The following is a 24,426-nucleotide window of genomic DNA, read 5'->3' as shown; positions in this document are numbered from 1 at the left end:
TACTGTACATAATATTGTAATTTTTAGTCCTTTCAAAATGGCATAATTTGATTTGTTATAAACAATTTAGCTCAGGTCTTTTGGTGGTGATCATTTAGCACAAAACCTTAACTGAATGAATTTTCTGCTTAATAGCACTCTCTGAATCTCTCTGAAAGTGTAAAAATGTGCTTTACTAAACAGAAAAGCTTCACATACAACTCTAGGATACAAAAATCATACCATAGAAAGTATAACAAAATATGCCTACAAAATGTACAAGTTGACTATCTGTTATAGGCATACACTAGAACAGTTACCTAACTTGGACTTTCCATTAATGTAATCTTCTTCATGGTTCCTTCAGAGTCCAACTGACTCCTCATCCATCTTCATAACACAAGTGTGTTCTTCCTTTGTCTCACAAAACAACCGCTTCCTCTCCAAAGTCCAGAACAACTCCCCCTTTCTGTCTCACCATATGGTTGTTCAAAAGTCCTCCCCCCCCCCACCTCACTTCCTGTAAGGAGCTTCCTGTGCTGCTCATAAATCAGTCCGACAGATTCATTTGCATATTGGTAGGGGTGCCCTTAGCTTCTAAAACAGCATATACAGTGCTGCTGTGTGCTTACTGTACAGTGCAATAAGGTACTGTACAGAGCCCAGGATGTCCGGAAGCAAGAGGAAAAGCAGTGGTGATGTGGAGGGGACTGCTAGGAAGCACAAAGCAATAACTACCGAAACAAAAGTGAAAATAATTGTACCGAGGCGAAAAGATGGTAGACATTGCTCATTCTTATAACATGAATCGGTCAACCAATGGCACAATTCTTAAGAACAAGGACAAGATCATGGAACATGTGAAGTCTGCTGTGCCTATGAAGTCAACAATAATATCCAAAAAAGCATGGTAAAGTGATAGAGGAGATGGAGAAATTTCTCAGTGTGTGGATGCAGGATCATCGTCAGCATCGAGTCCCACTCAGCTTAATGCTTATTCAATAAAAACCTAAAAGCCTGTTTGAAGACTTGAAGAAAAAACGGGGTGAACAGTGTGCATCTTTTACTGCCAGCCATGGATGGTTTAACAGATTCAAGGCTAGAGCCAACCTTCACAACGTAAAAGTATGTGGTAAGACTGTGAGTGCAGATACCATAGTTGCAAAAGAAAAAAGCAACACTTAGAGAAATTATTGACGAAGGTGCTTATTTACCCAAACAGGTTTTTAATGTCGATGAGACAGGACTGTACTGGAAGAGGGTGCCAGAACGAAGTTACATCAGTAAAGAGGAAAAGGTGATGCTAAGTTTCAAAGCAGCAAAGGACAGACTTACCCTGTTGTTTGGTGGCAATGCTCTTGGTGATATGAAACTAAAGCCTCTCTTAGTTTACCTTTCAGAGAACCCAAGAGCCCTCCAAAACATAGCCAAGGGCTCTCTGCCTGATTTTCCAGGACTGGTTTTTCCACCACTTTATCCCAGAGATAGAGAAATATTGTTTGGAGAATGATATCCCTTCAACATTCTTTTGCTGCTTGACAATGCACCAGATCAACCCCAATTCATGGATGACTTTCATCCCAATGTCAAAGTAGTGCATCTGCCACCGAATAATACGGCGCTCATCCAACCTATGGACAAAGGAGTTATTGAGACTTTTTAAGAAATATTATTTACGTCACACTTTTCGTCAGGCAGTGAAGGCTATTGATAAAACAGGAACAACCTTGTGACAATTTTGGAAGGACTATAACATCTACAAGGCCATAAAAAACATCAACTTTGCTTGGCATGAGGTTTCGGCTGTCACCATGAATGGGTTTGGAAGAACCTTTGCCCACAGTTTGTTCATGAAGTTCATGGACTTGAGAAGATTGGTAAGGAGTCCAAAGAGGTCTTTAACAACTTAGTGACCCTTAGCACGAAGCTGGAGCTAGAACTTCAAGAGCATGATTTCATTGAACTCCTTGCTGTGCAACATGAGGAGCTTACTAATGAGAACCTGATGGAATTAGAGGCCCAGCAAAAAGACGAAGAGAGCCAAGAGGAAGTTTTAACTGAAGAATCAAAGAGATTCACAACACAGGAAATGGAAAGGGGATTTTCTTTACTTGTAAAGGCACTGTTAGTTTTTGAGGTACAGGACCCCAAGGTAGAACGATACACAAAGGTTGCAGCAGCCGTTCAGAATGCCATCCAGTGCTACAGAGTCATCTATGATGAGAAAAAAAGAGATACTACCTAGACATCACTGGATTATTTTTCCCAGAGGGTAGACAGAATTGAATCCATCAAAATACCGGTGTCATCAACATCAGGTATGAGTGAAATTGCATCTTGCCCTCCATCTCCTATTGTTGATGATTCTTCAGCTCCATCAACGTCAAGTATGGGCCAAATTCCATCTTGCCCTCCATTTCCTATTGCTGATGATCCTTCAGCTCTGTCAACATTAGGTGTGGGCCAAATTTCATCTTGCCCTCCATCTCCTATTGCTGATAAGATCCTTAAGCTCCATCAACATCAGATGTGGGCCAAATTCCATCTTACCCTCCCATCTCCTATTGCCAAATTTCACCTTGCCTTCCATCTCCTATTGCTGATGATCCTTCGGTTCTGTCAACATCAGTTGTGAGCCAAATTCCATCTTGCCCTCCATCTCCTATTGCTGATGATCCTTCAGCTCCACCATCTCCCACCTACCCTCCCTCCTCCAGTTAGTAACTCTCTTCCGCTATATGCCAGTTGTGATACTGTACTGTACCATCATTTTAAGGTAACTGTAAAAGTAAAAATAGTTTATTTACATTATTTTTGTGTGTGTTTGGTTTTTTTATGCTTTACATTGTATAGTTGTGTCAAAGGTTTATAAGACTCACTTTGTCGGACTTACGAACGAATCTGATTTATGAACGTTCTCCCGGAACAGAACTCGTTCGTAAGTTGGGAGACTTACTGTAGTCTTAAAATCTAAGAACTTCACATATAAAAGCTATGAAATTCACCAAAAAATAGCTAAGCAACACAATTACCTAGGTGGATGCAGCATCAATCCAATGCTGCATCTGTCCCCCACCGGCTCTGAGGGTGAGAACTGATTGCTCAGTTCTCCTCACCTCTTTGAGCAGAGAGCAGTGACTGTCAGTCACTGCTGTCTGCTCTGCACTCTGTCCCCAGCACTCACTCGAGCTGTAGGCTGTGGAGGGATGGTTTCGGCTGGCTCAAGCTCCCAGAGGCTTGCTGAGAGGCTGAGCCAGGTACTGTTCCAGGCTCCTGGGTGGATCCTGACCATGTGAGTGCGATCTTTCTCCAGTCAGGACTGGCTCTGTGACATCAGCCAATAGCAGACTTTAGCCCGCTGTCAGCAGAAAACTGGTCACAGGAGTGCAGAATGAGCTGCACTCCTGTGATCCACAGGAGAATTACAAAACTAACCTCAGAAAGTACTATTTTACTGAAAGAGTAATTGAAGCGTGGAATGAACTTTCAGAGCAGAGGTGGTGAGCCATTCAACAGTAAATAGCTTCAAATATGCTTGGGACAAGCATAGATCTATACTCAGATAAAAAAGTTAACAAAAAAAAACAAACACTCCCCCCCCACACACACACTAAGAAAATGGGCAGACTCGATGGACCACTTGGTCTTTTTCTGCTGTCACGTTTCTGCTTCTAATTACAGCCAAATGAGCTTTGGCTGTACTTCTCCTTTAACTAATGTAATAGTATAGTGTTTTTCACCATAATACATATTTTGTGTGTGCTTTATGGTTAGTATTCAGGGAGCCATGGCTGAATCAATCAACTTGGGTAGAACCAGCCTGCTGGATTTTACATGCGATTTTCGCTAGCGGCTGTTATAGCCACAAGCAATAATCACTTCTTCTCCTGGTGGGGGCAGATTAGTGGGAAGGACTCCCCTGTCAACACTGTCTGTGTTGGTGGGGGAATCAAGCAATTTTCATACTACAAAAGTTCATTAATAAAGAAAATTCATGTATTGAAACTAATAGTGATTAAAAATTAATTCCCTATGATTAACCCCCCTGGCGGTATTCCCGAGTGTAGCTCGGGGTAAAGTTTCAGTACCGAAAAGCGGTAACCCTGAGCTACACTCGGGCTTACCATGCGGCGCTGCTCCGGGATCCCTCAATCACTTACCTTGTCCTGCGCTCCCGCGATGTCCCTCCTGCAGTCTCCCCTGTAATGTCCTCCGGCAGATGCCGGCATCTGTCATCTGGGTTCCGTCTCCTGCGAGTGTGGGAACGTACGGGGACGGAACGGCGGGAAATTTGAAAACGACAAAAAGTGACATTCACTAAATTCACTAAAATCACATAGTAAAACATTACTGTATCAAACCATTTCACATACATTTTGTCCCTAGTGCTTTGTCCTGTGCCCTGCCTGCATATTTACTGCTGTGCCTGGAAACTGAGAAACGTCCATGGCGTCCAAAAAGCATCCCTTTAGGTCAAAAGCAGCTTTAGACCAGCTAGAGAACAGCAATAGTAAATTAGAACCACTTGCAGAATTGAGTGATAATGGAATTTGTACTCTTCTGATTAATCGGATCAGAGGGTAGTCAGATATAAACAGACAGCGGAGTCCGTTTACTCCTGGCCACTCATAGAGCAGAGCAGGTTCTGTCTGTGTCTGCTCTGCAGAAACTAAGCAGACATGGATGTGTTGTCTGCCTGCTCTGCTCTGATCAGCAGGGGATCTGTGAGCTGATTCCCTGCTGATTGGAATGGAATCCACCGTGTGTGAAAGAAGCCTTATAAATAAAACAGCTAATGATTTATTCTGTTTGTGTTTATTCTATTAAAATATTGTAATATATGAAGGTGCTTAATCTTCTGGCACATCTTTGTTAGCATGAGGATTAACTAGAGTTATCTATGGAACATTGTAGGGTCCCTTTTGAAAAATGTTTATGCTTTTTTTTCTCCTTAAAATTTAGATTTTACCAGGCTGCTCTGTATGGTCTGACAACAGGATTTTAATTGGTCAGAGTCAATTAGCATCCTTTTATGGATGTAGGAGCACACAGAGATGTAGCAGTCAGTGAGTTACAAGTGGTTGTAATTGAAGGTAGAAGCTCCTCTCTATTTTCCCCTGGGACATACTTTACTCCAGGTAAAGAATTAAGTCACCTTCCCCTTACTGTCACCCTGATGGGAGCAATAGGAAACTCTTCTAGTATTGCCCAAAAACATTTTTCCATTTTGGAGCATTGCTGTCATGGCAGATGTGGTGCAACTGAGCTCAGTCAAAAGCCTGAGATGGTAAAGAGTGGTTGGTCGGTTGGAATGAATAAGTGCTCTAGTAAAGTTCAGCTTTCCTGCTGTCATAAGCTGGTGTTATCTCTGACCTTACTTCATTATCCCAAAGAATCTAAGTATGGAGCCATGTTGTGAGTACTGCTGCTATGTTAATGAGATGGTTAGATAAACAGGTAACTGAAAGGAATTAGCTCTCGTTCCTTTCGAGCCACTGACCCCCGTCAGTCCCTGGCCTTGATCAGTGTCTGTCCTTAGGCCTTGAGCCCCCTCTGAGACACAGGAAATGCACACAGACACAAGGTGGTATCTAAGAAGGAACTGAATTTATTCTTCCAGGTTTAAACTTATATATGAAACTTAAAACAATACATGGAAATAGAAGAACCAATCAATTGTCAGATATGCATAAATCAATCAGAATATTACATACGTCAGTCATGCCCAATCATTTGGCATTCATGTAAATTATTACTAAGTGCGTCAAGCATGAACTTTTGTTCAGTGTAGAAAGCAGACAATTTCCCTATTTTAACATTGGCTATAGTTATTAATAATCTTGCGACAGGATATATCCAACCGCAGACTTTCAGTCTTGTGCTAGCTAGAAGAAAAAAGGTTACATCTGAAGGGAAAAGAGGAACCTTATACTCTTATCGAAAGTAAAGAACAGTCTTAAAAACACAAATTCATCTTTAAGTATTGACTAAGTTTTAAAATGGATACTTATCTTATAATGGCAGAGCTTAAGCTAAGAGACAAAATGGCGGTATAGTAATGCTGAAAGGCTAATTCCTTCAAACCCCCTCTTAGGTCACGCACGTGACCTTACACCTTTTTTACAGGTTGGTACCTGGGGCCCTTAGTAGGTCCTTTATCAAGATACTGATTCCACATGGTTCTAGTAATGGTGGCGTCAATAAGTTTCTGCATTAAACCTCGGATGCAGGGGATACAACAGCAACCACACAGAGTTAATACTGCAGCAGCCATTACTATAGAAATCAGCATAGTTTTCATCAGAGTTCCCCATTTACCAAACCAATTTTCAAATAAACCAGCTAGTGGATTTTCTACTCCTGAGTTTTCAGCCAATTCTTCAGACAACATTTGGAGGCCTTGAAGGGCTCTAGTAATGCTTCCATCAGGAGCGGTGTTATTGGGGATAAAAGTACAGCAGTAGGAACCAAACATTTTACATACCCCTCCTTTCTCAGCTAATAACATATCAAGAGCAATGCGGTTTTGCCAAGCAGTAAGGGATGTTGCATCAAGTTGGGCAGAGACCCCCTTTAGAGCATCTCTAGTATAGTTAACAAACCTTTGTTGATTATAATAAATGTAATTAATCCAATCCACATTTTTGTTAGGCTGTACCCATATAGCAATAGAGGCAAACCCTGCAGCAATCTGGTCCTGAGCTTTAAATTCATCAGGGACTCCTCTTGGTACACCTATAGCGTCTATGTAAACTCTATTGTCAAAGGAACCACGGGGTGCACTTCTTTTATACCTTCTAGATCTGGATTTTTCCAAGATGGGCAAGCTTCTTATCCCATCTTCTACTTTGATCATAAAGAAAGGCATGAGAAGATGGGTCAGAGCGCAGCTTCCCTTCCATCTGCTGGGGAGTCTGGCTCCGAGTCTCATATCTCCACACAGCCACCACACAGCTGACAGTTGCTGCCGGTGGTCCTGAAACCATTCCTTCCGGTAGCCTTCTGCGGAGGTGCGGATGGTCTTAATACAGTAATTAGGTGGGAATGTACCTAAATCTTTACCCTTAGCATCATCATGTTCAAAGCAGGTAAAATTTCCTGGTACCGGTTTAGAGGCCAAAGGTAAATTTCGTAATCCGGTAACAGGGAACTTCTTAACAAAATCAGAACATTCCTTCTCAGTGATGTTATCTTTATACATTCTAATTAGGCAGGACATATTAGTTTCTTCTTCTAACAAAGGAACTGTGGCAAGTAGGGGGCGGGGATTGGCACATGAAACACAGTCTCCCTGTCCCTTACTTTTAGTGGTCCATCTCACCCATTCAATCCATTCATTTTTGTCAGAGTAACCAGTTTCAATGCTTAATCTGTCTTCTGATTGCATCACTACTCCTGTCACCTCATTATCCAGTCGATCCCTAACTTTGGGGAATGAATTGTCTATGGTATTGACATGGACTCTTGGGGAGGGTTTTACCTGTAATATGAGGTTGGCCCAGGGGTCTGTTCCTGACACAGTTATTCCCAACCTATATTCCCCACTATCTCTGACCTGTGGGTTCCTTATTGTGAAAATGATATTCCCTTGGCCTTTTGCTATAGAGATTCTTTGATAGGTGCCTATGTCCTCTAGGGGAATTCTAGCTGATTGGGTCTCCCATTTATGAGGGTCTGTTGTCCACCATATATTCTCCCAGTAACCACAGGGCTTATTCCTCCCACACATGTACACATTATAAGGTCCAATATCATAAGTAACTTTAGTCGGGTCAGACACCTGGTTTTTAGTCAGAGTAAACACTATGGTCTGATTTACATCCTCAGTAGTCAAGACTGGTGTTTCCTGTAACCCCCATCCCTTATCTTGTATAAAGGACATTCTTCTCATCCTTCTCTTAGTGCGGGTTAGACCTCGTTTCTTTCTGACACTAGAATGTTGTGTACTATGGTTTTGTGTGTGCACTGATTCTGCATTATCTGGGTCACTAGTTTGGATGGAGGTATTACATATACTCTTAATCACTCCATAATCATCTGGGTGATAAATACAGTTAGTTATTGTCCATACTGGGAGGAACACAGTCAGGGTTGCTAGTATGAGGAAGCAAAATGTCTGCCCAGAGTTCTGTGAGAGCATCAGAAAGGTCATCTTCTTCAAAGACTTTTACACCGGCTTCACTTCCTTTTTCTTCTTCTGTATCTGTGTCTTTGCCTTTGTCTTGCTTCTTAGGGGCTTGGTTCACCCTTTTTACACGGCTGGCATGGATCCAGGCCTTGGAATCCTCAGTCAGGACAGCGGTCCTGGTGACAGCGATCACAGAAGTGGGGGGTCCAAAGGGATACTCTTGCTTCCGATTCCTATGGAGGGCTTGTATCACCACACGGTCCCCGACTTGGAAAGAGTGAGTTGGTTCCTGTGAAGAAAGAGGAAAGGTGCGAGCAACATTTCTTTCAACCTTGTCCAAAGTTTCAATAAGTTTTCTCACATATTCCTCCTGAATCAATTCCAAATCCCCTCTTTCTACCATGAGTGGCTGTCTGGCCCAGGGAGTGGGAAAGGGCCTACCCATTAGAACCTCAAAGGGGGAGTAACCTGTCTTTTTAGAAGGAGTCATCCTTACCTCTGCCAAGACTGCAGGCAGTACTTTCTTCCAGTTTGCATAGGTACCTCCAGTAGCTTTCCTAATTTTATCCTTGATGGTCCTATTCATCCTTTCCACTATACCTGAGCTCTGAGGGTGGTAAGGAATGTGAAACCTCCACTCAATTTTGAGTGTTTTCACCAAATCCTGACATACCTTGGCCACAAATGCTGGACCGTTGTCAGAATTAATCTGGAGTGGACATCCCCACCTGGGAATAATTTCCCGTGTAAGGATCCTCACTACAGTTTGGGCATCTTCTTTTGTGGTTACAAAGCTTTCTACCCAGCGGCTAAACATGTCCACAATTACCAAAAGATATCCTTGTCTTTTTCCTTCCTTTGGCATGTGTGTAAAGTCTACCTGTAGGTGGGTAAAAGGTGTTGATGGGTATGTCAGGTGTTCATGTCTTGCCTTGTGAGGATTGTTTGGGTTATTCCTTATGCATGTAATGCATCTAGACACATATTTTACCAAAGAGGGAAGGCCAGGAATGAAAAAATCATTATCCAGCAGTTCACATGTAACCCGCCATCCCCTGTGACCTACTCCATGATACTGTGAGATGAACAGAGGTGCACTGGCCTTTGGAATACATGGTCTCCCCTCTGTGACACAAAGTCCAGTTTGTGGATCTTTGCATTCCACTGCTTAATATCTTCTGAGGTAGCATATGTCTGTAAATCCTGCAATGTTTGATCCAACAGTGGCATTTCAGGGGTGAGCATTGGCATCTGGATCATGGCAGGCTGAGTAAGGGCCGCCTCTTTTGCTACTTTGTCAGCTAAAGCATTTCCCTTTGCAATATCAGTTTGTTCATTTGTGTGTGCCCTACAGTGTAGGATAGCAAGGGATCTTGGCAGTTGTATGGCTTTGAGTAAAGCCTTCACCAGAGATGAATGTGAGATGGATTTTCCATCTGCTGCAATGAATCCTCTCTTTTCCCAAATTATTCCAAAATCGTGGCACACGCCAAACGCATATCTGGAATCTGTGTAAATATTTACATCCTGTCCCTCAAAAAGCTGACATGCTCTTGTAAGGGCTATCAGTTCAGCAGCCTGAGCTGACTGGTATGGGATGGGTTTTGCTTCAAGTACTTTATCTGGCAACTGCACCACCGCATATCCTGCATGGTAAACAGTGTCATTGGGTCTCGAGCAAGAGCCATCTACAAAAACATTCTGTGCCTCTGGAAGAGCCACAGAAGACATATCCTGTCTTGGGGAGGTGTCCTGATGAATCAATTCCAGGCAATCATGCTGTGGAACAACTTCATCCTGCTCTCCCTTTAAGCCTAATAAGGCATTCAAAATTGGAGCTGGACCTGAAATGGGAGAGGTATATTTTATTCTCAACTTAGGGTTTGACAACAGTATAACCTCATATCCACTAAGTCTCTGGACTGACATGTGTTGGGTATGTATATTCTTGAGTAGAATAGACACATTGTGGGTGGTATGTAAGGTGGTCTCATGTCACAGAGTGAGTGACGTAGCCATTTGGACCACCATAGCGCTTGATGCTAGTGCCCTCAGACACGCAGGCATGCCTTGCACCTGTACTGGAACCATTTTTGAGAAAATAGCAACAGGGCGGAGTTTTCCTCCATGCTCCTGGGCCAGGACCCCTGCCATAGTTTTACAATTTTCCCTAGCATACAGATGAAACATTTGATCATATGCGGGCAGACCAAGACCAGGGGCTATTACCATAGCATTTTTCAGATACACAAAAGCATTGCACATATCATCTGACCATCTCACAAGATCTGACATTTCTGAACCTGTGGCTTGTCTCAAAATGTTGTCATAGTAGGAACAGTCAGGTATCCATTGGCGGCAGTAACCAATCATACCAAGAAAGGTGAGCATGTCTTTCTTGGTCAATGGGCGGGGCAGACCCATAAGAGCCGCAGCTCTTTTGTGGCTGACTTTCCTTTCACCTTTTGTGAGAACAAAACCAAGGTATTCGACAGTTTTCTGACACCATTGTAGCTTTTTCTTAGACACTTTATGACCACATTCACATAACCAGTTCATGAGATCTACACTATCCCCCTGGCTGGCTGCCCGATTAACACTACAGAGAAGCAAATCATCTGCGTATTGAACCAAAACTGAACCATGGCGAGGAGTCCATGGCTTTAAGGTAGCCTGGAGGTCGACAGAGTAGACCACAGGGTAATCTACATACCCTTGCGGTAACTTACACCAAGCAAGGGTCTTTCTCCTGTAATGAAACACAAAAATTGGGCGTGTCTCCTTGGCAACAGGGATTGAAAAAAATGCATTTGTCAGATCAATCACTGTGAAAAACTCAGCATCAGCTGGGATGGAGGAAATGAGTGTTGGTACATCAGGCACTATTGGGGCAATGGGCATCACAAGATCATTAATGGCCCTCAGGTCCTGCACAAATCTGTAAGAGCTGTCCGGCTTCTTAACTGGATTTATTGGGCTGTTGTATGGTGAAATCACCTCTTCAAGGACTCCTTCCTTGAGAAAGTGTTCCACCATGGGCGCTATTCCTTCCTCCTTTTCTTTTGACAAAGGGTATTGTATGTGAAACACAGGTTGAGCCCATGGCTTCAGTGTGGCCTTATATGGAGTGCAGGAAATGGATCCCACATCCAAGGCACTTTTTGCCCAAACTTTGTCATTAATTGTTCCAGCAGGAAATGAGGGGTCTTCTTTAGTAATCATTGTCATGGCAGGGATGATTGGCATTTTGGCAGAGTGAGCCACAATACCACCTCTCTTTGTGGATTTCAAGTTGATGTTCAACTCTCCCAGGAGGTCTCTCCCTAACAAATTAACTGGACAATTGGGTATGATTCTGAATGAGTGATCTAGCAGAGTGATTCCCTGTATGGGGTCAAAAATTGGAAGAGGCGGTGTTTTATAAGTCTTGGTCAGTATATCCCATTTATTCCCATGGAAGGTTCAGCATTCATTACCTCTCCCTTATAATAATCCTCACTCAGACTTGAACGAGTTGCCCCGGAGTCCAACAAAAATGGGATTAATTTGCCCTGTATATGTAAGGATACAAGGGGTTGTTCCTTATAAGAATGAGAGACAAGCGGGAATGCTGGGATACCACCTTCTGGGCACCTTCATTTATTTTGTGATTGTGTCTGCCAAGAGATAGGAAACCTCACATTCTGCTGTGGGAGGTCCCTTTGTGGTTGGCCTGGGGAGGGGCTATGCTGGGCGTGGTCCTGTGTTTCATATGGACATTGATTTCTCCAATGATCCTCAGCCCCACAGTTGAAACAACCCGTGTCCCGTCCCCTATTATTCCTCCCTCTTCCCCTAAACCGGCCTCTGCCTCGGTTATTGAAACCACCCCTTCTCTTGTACGGCGGGTTTGTGTGGGGAAAGGGATCTTCCTGAAAATGAGTGGCCACCGCCTTGGGTATCTCTAGACATCCGGCAGCATCTTTCTCAGTCAATTTCAATTGAAATTGTTCTCTGGTACAAGTGGGCCATTCAGAAATCATCTGTTTTACAGTTAACATGACACTGGGTTTTAGATTGGACAGGAAAGTCTGAATCAGTAGACTATGCATGGTGTCTTGCAATGTCAGTCCTGCCTCTTGTGTCCATGTCTCATTAAATCTTTTCCAAAAATCTAACACAGTTTCTCCTGACTTTTGCTTGCAGGCTACTGCGGTAGGGAGGGAGGATCTAGATTGGAAAGCTCGTTCCATTTCTTCTGAGACCTCTCTCCAGATATTGTCCCTACCATCTTCTGTGTTTAATTTATAATTTGTGGCAGTAATGTCGCCTGCTTCTAAGATGGATATGGTCCCAACATTACCCCAATTCCAAGGGGAAGTTTGTCCCAATATTCCATCGAGGATAAGACGCATATCCTCTTGTGTGTAATTTCTACCTTTACATGCTTTCTTCAAATAGCTCACAGTAGCCGTTGAAGAAACAGTGGGTCTTGGACAATGTTTGACAATCCTATTTATGTCTTCTATCTCAATGGGTTTCTTTAATAGATTGTCTCCTATTGTCATGAAGGGCATCTGTTGTGTATTGGAATCAATACCATATTGGGTATTATGGCGTGTGTGTGATGGACTTAGCATGTCCACTATACCTAGACTATTAGCTGCTCTGAACAGCAGAGAGCCTGAACTAGCGGATTCATCAACAAGTGAGTCATCTGCTTCAGTAGTTGAAGAAACAGCTATTCCCCCTGTTGCTCCCTGTGTGGTAGGACTTTGAACCACACCCTGGGAGTGCACGGGAGTTTGAACTGTACTAGGCTGTGTGGTAGAAATGTGAACAGCACTAGGTATTTTGAGGGGTCTGTGGAAGTGTTGGTGCTGGAGGTGCAGTGGGGTGCTGGACTTCATAATGTCTGGCTAAAAAATCAATATCTTCTTCAGTAAGAGATGGATAACATTTTGTGGGCTGTGGGACAGGTGGGACATATGGGGGAGGGAATGGCATGAGAGGGTGTGTGGGTCTGTCTATTTCTGACTCTAATGCAAGTCTTTTAGTGGCATCTACATTTCTAGCTTTGGCTTTATTTTGTTTCCCAGTTTGTCTATGAAACCAGAGAGGGGCAAATTCTAACCAATTTTGTCCTCCTCTGGCCATATATTTCTGATCCCACGCAGGATCTCCCTCATACCATGGAAAAGCCTGTTTATCCCCCAGACAGAGACCCCTAATCATATCCATATGAAAAGTATCATTACTCCCATCACGGGGGAACGGGTCAACACTTCCCATGAATTCACTCCAGTCTGCTAATTTATCCACCCAGGGGTTAACTAGATAGTAATCTGTCCCACAGATACGGGCTACATAATCTTTGCATATCTCACCAACATTTGGGGGGGGGGAGTTTATCCTTACTTCGACCACTTCCCATTTTTTACACTTACAAAGGTCTGTGTTACAAATCTGTCCTATAGGCTGTCCCAAAAAACAGGGGTCAACTTCCAAATGACAATTTACTTTATAAAAATGTCTGGACTTAAGATATTTATTGGGTCTTTCTCTAGTGGTTGACCAAAAGGGGATATTATAACCTGGATATACAATACTTCTAATAATATCCTGACTCTGACTAACTCCCACTTTTTCTAACAATAAGCCTACAACACAATTTGAACAAGACATTTACATAGGCACCCAACTTAGTGTCACTATGCTATCACCTTCTCCAAGTCATCAACCAATAAGGTTTAGCTGAAGGGGTGGGGCGTCTTACACTGAAATTGACAATACCTTCAGTAACCGCTGGCCCATACACTTACCACCTGGGCACTTGTGTCACACAAACAAATTATCTTATACTTCTATGCGATAGGAAGAAAAGAGTTGCAGGACAGAACTGATCAACTCCGGACTTTTTCTGGTTTCTTCTTCAAAGAAACACTTTTCAGTCTCTTCTCATAAGAGACTTTGCAGTTCCCAAAACTGCTTCTGGTCTTTTTCCAAAAAGACCTTGTGCTCCCCACAGCACTCTGCGCCTGGCCACTGGCGTCTTATGACGCGAGGTCCAGTGCTACCATAGGGCATGAAATTTCAATCAGAGCCTTACGGCAAGACAGGCTATTTTGGCAGAATGACAAAAAATCTTACTTACCGAAGGGTGATTATCTCATCCCGGACACGAGCCCCCAATTGAAAGGAATTGGCTCTCATTCCTTTCGAGCCACTGACCCCCGTCAGTCCCTGGCTTTGATCAGTGTCTGTCCTCAGGCCTGGAGCCCCCTCTGAGACACAGGAAATGCACACAGACACAAGGTGGTATCTCAGAAGGAACTGAATTTATTCTTCCGTGTTTAAACTTATATATGAAACTTAAAACAATACATGAAAATAGAAGAACCAATCAATTGTCAGATATGCGTAAACCAATCAGAATATTACATACGTCAGTCATGCCCAATCATTTGGCATTCATGTAAATTATTACTAAGTGCGTCAAGCATGAACTTTTGTTCAGTATAGAAAGCAGACAATTTCCCTATTTTAACATTGGCTATAGCTATTAATAATCTTGCGACAGGATATATCCAACCGCAGACTTTCAGTCTTGTGCTAGCTAGAAGAAAAAAGGAAGTTACATCTGAAGGGAAAAGAGGAACCTTATACTCTTATCGAAAGTAAAGAACAGTCTTAAAAACACAAATTCATCTTTAAGTATTGACTAAGTTTTAAAATAGATACTTATCTTAAAATGGCAGAGCTTAAGCTAAGAGACAAAATGGCGGTATAGTAATGCTGAAAGGCTAATTCCTTCAGTAACATAGTGGGATCTGATGTCTTTGATAGATTTGGAGTAGGGAGATAGATAACTTTAAAGTGATATTAAAATTTCTCCTTAAAAATATATGTGTGGTTAAGTCTGAACATTGGAAATGGCCTGTGTCCTATTACATTGTGATCTAGGTGTGCCATTAAAGAGTGGTATTGGCTGCACTGTCCCAGAGTTTTACCATATAGGCTGTACTTAGAGTCTGATTGTGAGTTCTCTGTTTAAACCCCCCTTTGATGTGATGGTAAATCCTAGATAATTATGTACACCATAATTATGCAGATGTATTGTTCAGTTTATGCTCAACCAACTGATTGTGTTAATTTGTTTTTAATATAGTTATGACTCCAGTGATTCCAGAGATGATAAGAAAAATAAGTTTACAAACACAATGGAATTTGTGGAAGACTATCTGAATGCAGTTGTCAGCGAATCAATGCCATTTGCCAATGAGGAAAAAAACAAGCTTACATTTGAGGTAGAAACCTAAATTGTAATGTAATTTTAAGTAATGTATGCAGAAATTATGGATGTTTGCTCTTCATATTCATCTGAACTGTGTGTTTTGTTGGTGACTTTAGTGTCGACTGTGAAGTTGGTTTACTAAAGACAAATAGACTGTGCACTTTGCAAGTGCAGTTGCATTCTTTTTTCTTAGTAAATGTAAATGTGATAATGCTTCGATTTGCAAAGAATACCCAATCAAATGCAAGGAAAATAAAAAAAAACATTTTCTCATGATTGAATGATGTAAATAAGCAGAGCTTTAGCACATTTACTAAACTCTGAGGAAAATGAATCTAACTAAACTTCCAAAGTGCACAGTCTATTTGTCTTCAGTAGCTCAACCCCTCTATGTGGATGCAAATCTTTAAATACATGCACAGATCATTTGTTTGTGAACATGCACTAATTCCAGTAATACTATCCACTAGAATGCTAGCATCAACATGCAGAGTGTTTGGATCACCATTTTTCACCAGAAGCTTGGAATTTTTCCACTATCTTCTAAAACAGCCACCTGCATCAAAATAATTGTAAACATGTACTTGGTAAGGGTCTCGAGCATGGGAGAATGGCTGGTTTTAATACATCTTAAAGTGAAACTGCTGCTTTTTAAATGTTTGCAAGTAAATGTTCTGCATAGGGATTTTGTACATGAAGTTGAATTACACAGATTCAAGCTCCTCACATGAAGGAAGTATATCAAAGTGTATGTCTCAAAGGAGAATAACATGAAGGTGTTGGCTGGTTTCAATAAATCTTTTTAAATAAAATATTCGATTTAGAACCACACCACTTCTGATTTCTAATCCTTTGACACTCTCACATATTGATATATCTTAATATAGCTTAGCCTAGCAATTTTTCCCACAAAGTCCAGTTCCCAATGAAGGAGGGCTTTCACTTTTAAGAGTGTTTGTGTGTGTGTGTGTGTGTGTGGGGGGGGGGGGGCATCTGTTACAGTTTTCTTATCTATGGGTCACAGATGTTCCAGACCTGTGGGTTCAATCAGCGGTGTCAAAGGGGACCACATGTTACTGTCACGTTGCTTTCTTCTCTCATATCAGCCAGAATCTTCCTAAGGACAGTCAGATTTGTAGAATGCCCTGAACCATCTCTGGTCCCAAAGAATAGTTGTGCCAGTACCTCTAGAGGACAGATTTACAGGATTTTATTCAACTTTGTTCATGGTACCAAAACCCAATGGGGGTATGGGGGTATTTGTCCTATCCTAGACCAAAAATTCCTAAACAAATGCCTTCGAATTCCAAAATTTCACATAGAATATGCAAAGACAGTTATTGTCTCTTAGAAACAAAGGGAATACCTGGCATCCATAGACATCTAATATGCCTACATACATATTCCAATGCATCCACTTCATCAGCACTTTCTACGCTTTGCTATAGAAAATATTTTCTTCCAGTTTGCGGCACTGCTATTTCGCCTATCTTCTGTTCCTCAAGTATTGATAAAGGTCCTTGCTCCTCTTTTTGCCTTTTTTTTTTTTTTAATATTCAAACATTTTTTATGGAAAGATTTTTTAACAAACAAAATAAGGTATGTTGAAAAGGTTCACAGTAAGTTGTAGCATTAGGTATGCATAACATAACATAGGTCCCCACCAATTGGCTGGGGACAGTGAAGACTTAAATTTCAATTACCTGAGAGGTATACTCGGTTTGATGTAAACCGTATTTGGGTAGACGTGAGGTATATAGTGGATAAGGGATGGGGGGGGGGGGCACCAGTCAAATGCGTAGGTCTTAGTGTGGTATGATTATATATTTATCATTTTATGAGTTTATGGAACAATTAGGGTTTTGTAACCAATGAGACCATTGGACTTTGAATTTGTGATAAGAGGAAATATGGAAGGCTGTTCTCTTTTCCATATCACATTGGAAGTGAAGGTCAGATATGAGAGCTGAGAAAGAGGGAGTTTTGGTGGATCTCCACAATTTAGTAATGTTGATTTTAGCAGCTGCTAATGTATGAATTATGATGGTGCGCGATTCTGTAGGGAATTGGTCAATTCCTATGTGTAGGAGTGCGAGAGCAGGGTTTGGCGACACTGGGAGTCCAGTGACTGATGAGATCAGTTGGAAGACTTTGTTCCAGTATGATTTGAGGGATTTACATGTCCAGAGTATTTGGAGAGTTGATCCTGTTTCTCCGCATTGTCTCCAACATGCAGGTGAGTGTTGAGAGTAATATAAGGAGAGTTTAACAGGTGTTAGGTACCACTGGTGTAGGATTTTCATGTATGTTTCCCAATGGGAACTACATTTAGAGTCTTTGTGAGTGATGGTAAATGTTCTTTCCCAAGTGTGTGGTCGTGTAGGGTGAAGGAGCATTTTCTCCCAATTGGTTAGGGAGCTAGTTTGGAGGGTAAACTGTGCTTTGGTTATAAGTGTGTAGAAGGTCGAATTCCTTTCTTTGGATGTTGTGTTTTATGAAAAATAGTGTGCAGTGGTAGGAATTGTCAGTTCATGTGGGATGTCTATTTTTTGTAGGGAGTGAGCTATTCGCATGTAGGTGAAGGTTTCATTGTCAGGGAGATGGTATTTCTCCTGGAGAGTTGAGAAGGAGTTTAATTTGTGGTTTGTATATATGTCTTGAATATGAGATATGCCTCGATTCTCCCATTGTAGTAGATTTAGAGAGGGAGTAATGAAGTGTAAAGTGGAAATTGGGGTAGGAATTAGTGTAGTATCTATATCTGTCTGGTTGGAAGTTAAGGGATCATACCAGGCGTGTAGGGAGGCTTGTATACAAGGATGTTTGGGTAGATGTTGGGATTGAAATGTTTGTGGTAGGAACAACATTTTATCGAGTGCGTGCGCAGGAAATGGGAGAGTTTCCATGGTGGTCCATATTTTCCCATTGGTAGGGTACCACCAGAAAAAGAGCTGGTCTAGAAACATGGCATTGTAGTATGATTTTAAATGCGGGAGGCCTGCTCCTTCTCTACAAAATGGATGAATTAGGAGATTTGTGGTACATCTGGGTTTTTTTGAGTTCCAGATGAATTTGGTAAATAGTGTTTGGAGTTTGGAGAAAAGGGTATTGGGAACAGGGATGGGGAGTGTGCGAAATATATAAAGTATTTTTGGTAATATGCACATTTTTAAAGTTGTCGAGAGGGTTGATGTGCGTAGGTTTTTAGGTTCTTGTGGGATGGATTCAAGTAGCAGTTTATGGTTGGCAGCATATAGTTGGTCAGTTGTAGTGGTGAGTTTGATCCCCAAGTAAGGGATGCTGTGGTGTTCCAAGGAGAAAGGGAAATGTTTGATCAGCATATTCTGGATCTTAGCGGGTGTATAGAGATTTAAGATAGAGGATTTGGGATCGTTGAGTTTATAATATGAAACTTCTAAGTATTTATGGAGATGTGTACATATCGATAGGAGCGATTTATAGGGGTTGGTAATCATTAGAATGATATCGTCTGCGAAAAGACTAATTTTGTGTTCTTTTTTAAAGTGAGTAATTCCCGTGAATGTTGGGTCATCTCTAAGTTTAGAGGCTAAGGGTTCGATGAGTAAGGTAAAGATTATGGAGGATAGGGGGCAGCCCTGTCTAGTGCTGTTAGATATATGGAAGTGTTGTGAGAGTGTGCCGTTAGTTAATACTTTGGCTGAAGGGTTGGAATAGAGGGAGAGGATTGCTGATAACATCCAATCTCTAATTCCAAGTTTTTGAATTGTGAGTTTCATGACTTGCCAATGTATTCGGTCAAATGCTTTCTCAGCGTCTAGAGATAAGAGTAAGGAGGGTTGTCTAGTGGATTCAAGTTTGTATAGGAGGGATATAATTCTTCTGGTTGCATCTGGTGCTTGTCGACCGGGGATAAATCCCACTTGGTCTGGGTGGATTAGTGTAGGGAGGTGAGGGAGCAATCTTTGGGCAATTATTTTGGTGTATAGTTTTATGTCTGTGTTCAGTAATGAGATTGGTCTGTAGTTCTGAACAGATTGGGCATCCTTACCCGGTTTTGGGATAGTTGTGATTATTGATTGTAGCATTTTGTTAGAAAATTCACCTGTAGAGGCAGCATGGTTGAATAGAACAGGTAAATGCAGTGTGAGATTGGGTGCAAATATTTTGTAGAATTCGTTCGTGAAGCCGTCGTTTCCTGGAGATTTATTAAGAGGTAAGGTTTTTATAGTTTTTTCTACTTCTGTGGGAGAGATCGGGATGGATATAGATGTGAGTTGAGATGGTGTGAGTCGAGGAAGATTGGTGGTATCTAGGAAGTTTTGTATGGATGCGGTTGTCAGTTGGGTTGTGCTCAGGTCATCTTTAATATTATATCGTTTTTGGTAATAAGTGGTGAAAGCGTTGGCTATGTCTTGCGGGTTTGTGAGCAAAGTGCGTGTGGTTGGGTGTTGAATTGTAGAGATTTTCGATTTGAGCCGTCTTTGTTTAATTATTTTCGTTAAAAGTGAGTTTGCTTTATTACCTAGTGAGTAGAATTGTGATTTTATTTTTTTAAGGTTGAGGTCATATTTGTGGAGTAAGATAGTTCGAAGTTTGTTTCTGTCTGAGGTCAGGGATGCAGATGTGGAGGGATTTGTTTTTTTTTTTGTTGATTTCTTCATTTAGTTTTATGGAGGTTAGAAATTGGTCAATTTATTGGGATCTTTGCATATTGATACGGGATTTTAGTTGTATGAGGATACCTCTCATGTAAGCTTTGTAAGCGGGCCACATTGTGGTTATAGAAATGTCAGGTGTAGCATTAAATTCTAAGAATAGATTATGAGCTTCTAACAGGTGTTTCTGGTTCTCTGGGTTCTTCAAAATTGTAGAATTCAGTTTCCAGATGGGAGGGATTGCAGAGCTTTGATTGTCGTCTAGGGTTATGTTGATTGGAGCATGGTCTGACCAGGTTATGGTACCAATTTTGGACGATATTACGTGTTGTAGTGTCCATTTGTCCGTGATGAAAAAATTGATTCTGGAATAGGATAGGTGAGAAGGGGAATAGTAGGTGTAGTCTCTCTCATTGCTGTGTTGGCATCTCCAGATGTCATAGAGGTCATGGTTGTGCAGAAAGCGGTTGGAATTTTGTGTAGGAGATCTTTTGTTGGAGGACGAGTCTAGAAGAGGGTTGCCGATGACGTTAAAGTCTCCGCCAATGAGGAGCCTACCTTGTTTTTGAGCAGGGATGATGGTGTAGAGTTTGTATTAGAATTGCATCTGGTTGTTGTTGGGTCCATAGACATTTACTAGAGTGTAGGGGATGTTGTTTACTTGGCAAATTAGAATATGATGGCGGCCTTGGGGGTCAGCTATTTCTGATATGTATCGGAACTGAATAGAGTCCTTTATAGCTGTAATGACGCCATTTTTTTTCTTGGAGTTAGTGGCCATATAGATGTGGGAGAATCGATTCAGTTGTAGTTTGGGGGTCTTGCTTGTTGCGAAGTGTGTTTCCTGCAGGAAAAGTAGGTCGGCTTGAAACGTTTGAGTTTCCTTTTGAAGCATCGATCTTTTGAAGGGAGAGTTTAAGCCACTAACATTAAGAGATGTAATATTAATCATAATGTGGATCTGTTGAATGGTTAACAGAATAGGTGAGTTGTTGTTTGAAAAAAACGAGGTTGGGTGGATGTTGCTGTGAGAGGGAGAGTTCCATCGATTTTGCGGTGTAGTCTTGCTCGATTGGTGGTTCAGGATGAGTATTCCATGATATTTCGTTGGTTTCAGAGGAACATATGCTAAAAGAGGTCAATTGGTGGTGCCGGGGGAGCAGAGGGAGAGGTAGGTAAAAAGGGATAAAAAAGACTTGCAAGTAACCAGAGTAGCTTGACGTGCTACTTCAGAACTGGGGGGGTTGAACAGGCTTTGACCGTAAAGGAGGTCATGCCAAACAGTATCTTGTAACGAGAATATTTTCTGTACAGGGCTGATCGCCAGAGATTAACAGAGCGGGATATAGTATCAGAGATGAAGTATTGATGGTATATAGACGGTGTGTTAGAGTAATTCTGCTTCCATATTTTGGAGATTGGTAGGGGTGGATTGTTGCATGTCCACAGGTAGTATATTCCATGTTTTAAGTAAATCCAGGCCCGCTTCGAGGTTTTTGATTGTGTAGACTCTACCATGTTGTTTCACGGTAAGTTTTGTGGGGAAGCCCCATTGATAGCCTATTCCATGGTTTCGTAAAGGCTTTGGTAATAGTAATCATCTTTTTACGGTTAAGGAGCATAGCCTTTGACAGATCTGTGAATAACCGGATATTTGCGTGTGATGGCGGGAGTGAAGGAGGGTTTCTGGCTGCCGACATAATTTTTTCTTTTATGTGGTAGAAGTGGATATGAGCCAGAACATCTCTTGGGATAGAAGCTGACAGAAATGAGGGTTTAGGTAGTCGGTGGGCTCGGTCAATGGCAAGCTCTAAATCTGAGAGAGATGGAATGAGATGTTTTATATATTGCTGTATATAGGGTAGTACTGCCTCATTGGTGATGTTTTCAGGGATACCTCTAAACTTGATGTTATTGCGCCGTGATCGATCTTCTAGATCAGCTAGTTTCAAATTTATTTGTTCAATATCAGATGTATGGTCTGCGTGTGCGTCAATCAGGTCGTTATGCGCTATAATTATTTCTCCCATTCTGGATCAATATGGTGTAATCTATGTTCTTGTTGCTGAACCACGGTAGTAATCTGGGCTAGTGACGATGTTAAATCGCTATGCAGGGTTTGTCTGAGCGATAATAACATGTTTTTCATGCTTATCTTGGTAACTGGCTGGTCCTTGGCAGGGAACGTTTCTATCACTGGTAGGTCAGTGTTGAGGTGCTGTGATGGATGGCTGAGGGCCTGGTAGACAGGTGTATGGTCTGGATCTAGACGTGGTCTGAACTTGGCTGGGCTGTTTGTGGTGGGGGACAGAGGGGGAGATGACTCACCAGCGTCCCCAGGGTACAGCGAGTATCGCAGCCTGGCGTCTGCTTGCTGGGCTGTGTGGTCCCTCTCATGGCTGCTGTTCCACTCAGCGCTGCTGCCGGCGCCATCTTGGATCCCTGCTGTAACAGCAGGGAAGAATTGAGTCAATTTCCCTGGCTGTCCAGGGGTTTTCCGTCTGCGTGGCATCGCTGGAGAGGGTTGCACACCTCTACTGAGTCGCACTATGGTGTCTATATCCCTTCGGGGCAATCGCTCTGGCGGGTGGACGGAGCGGTGTCTAAAGCGCGTCCATCCAGGAGTCGGCCGTGCATGCGCCCCTTCCTCTTTTTGCCTTTTTAAGGACATCCTGGTTATCTAGATCCAAGTTATGTGGATGACTTTCCAGGTATCTGCAAACTTCTACAGAACAGTTCAGATGCTTCAGGCTTTCAGTTGGGTGATCAACTTCCAAAAATCTTTTCTGCGAGGCATGGTTCACATCAGACAGTGCTTCTTGAAACCAGTAAACCCAAAAGAGGTGTGTGTCTTTAAGGGCAGGACAGCTGTCAGCAACACATCCAATATCATCACACTGATTGGAGTCTAGGTTGGCTCACTCCTGGCTCCAATTAGCTCTGGGAGAAGTCATTAAGGTAGGGCCTCACATACTTTTTCCTCCCTGCACTGTGAATGTTTACATGTTATATGCAATTAAACCATGGCAACATCTAATGTTTGTGTAGTATTACGTTCAGCAGACTGTGTTCTTCTATTGTTGTGACTTAGATGACGTTCAGAGCACATTTTATGCCCAATTCATGCAAAACTCCACATAATCCCAAGGGGTTCACATACTTTTTCTTGCAACTTTACATCCAAATTGGAGGAAGGGTTTAGGAATTAAAGCTCTTAAGAGTAGCCATCCCCCCTTTTTCAAGGGACCAAAAGTAATTGGACAATTGAATCAAAAGCTGTTTCATGGAAAGGTGGGGGCTACTCCTTCGTTATTTCTTCATCAATTAAGGAGGTAAAAGGTTTGGAGTTGATTCTAAGTGTGGTATTTGCATTTGGAATATTGCTGTGAACCTACATCATGCATTCAAAGGAGCTGTCCATGCAAGTGAAAAAGGACATTTTAAGGCTTCAAAAATAAAATAAATCCATCAGAGAGATAAAAATATGAATGAAAATAGTGCCAAAAGTGTTCACATGTATTCAATTAACATAAGCTGCTAAACCTTTCCCTTAAATAAAGGTGGCAATTATAAAACAAAAAAAGGTAGCGCTATCAAATGAAATGTCCAAATCAAACAGTGATAAATAAAACAATAAAAATTAAATGACCAAAAAAAATTTCTCTAAGAATTTTCTCTTTCCATCAACAGTGAAAAATGTCCATCACCATAGGAACAGATTTGTGCAAATCCACCACCAACAGAAATGAATAAACTCACCGGAGCAAATTGCCAGTTAAATTATAAACCAGCAATTGCACTTGTTTGCTCAGGGAGCAATACCTTGCAGGTAGACTCAGTGGAGACCAGTAGAGATGAGCGAAGTATTCAAAAATTCGATTCGGCTGATTCGGCGAATTCGAGGAATAAATTTGATTCGAGTCGAATATATTCGCTGCGAATTTAACTTATAAAAAGGGTGTTTCTAGGCTTCAGAGAGCCTTTATATTAGTGCAGAACACTGTACCTTTAATTTAAATGCCCTTGGAGTCTGCTGGGGAAGAGAAATAATACTGTCAGTCAGTATGACATGCAGATGAGTGCCGTCGATCTTAGAATCACCGCACACTTCACTCATTTGGGCAGTCACGGGGCCAAAACCAGAGTGTGGAGCCACAGTGTGGCGGTGGAGGCAGCAGCAATGGGAGGCCATACAGCACCCTATGACAAAATGGAACCCACCAGCAGTGTGAGGAGACCTGAAAGTGGCACATGGCAGAGTGTGGCGATGGAGACAGCAGCAATGGGAGGCCGTACAGGGACCCATGACACACTCTGGACCTGGCAGCAGCATGAGGAGGCGGTACAGGGGCCCATGGCAGATTACGGGCCTGGCAGCAGCATGAGGAGTCGGTACGGGGGCCCATGGC

General features: G+C 42.1%; 1 protein-coding gene across 2 annotated transcripts in view; it reads left to right on the top strand.

Annotated features, from left to right (window-relative positions):
- ITPR3 (inositol 1,4,5-trisphosphate receptor type 3) overlaps positions 1–24,426 on the top strand; it is a 465,627-nt gene that overhangs the window by 167,003 nt on the left and 274,198 nt on the right. For both annotated transcript variants that reach the window (XM_089673590.1, XM_089673591.1), the window contains exon 20: positions 15,255–15,393. In XM_089673590.1, the coding sequence (XP_089529716.1) occupies positions 15,255–15,393 (139 nt within the window). The remainder of the gene's footprint in view (positions 1–15,254; positions 15,394–24,426) is intronic.

The sequence above is a fragment of the Staurois parvus genome, unplaced genomic scaffold (genome assembly GCF_062004578.1).
Source record: "Staurois parvus isolate SC_StPar_1 unplaced genomic scaffold, SC_StPar_1.0 ptg000142l, whole genome shotgun sequence".
Taxonomy (NCBI): domain Eukaryota; kingdom Metazoa; phylum Chordata; class Amphibia; order Anura; family Ranidae; genus Staurois; species Staurois parvus.
This window is presented reverse-complemented; position numbering and strand designations above follow the sequence as displayed.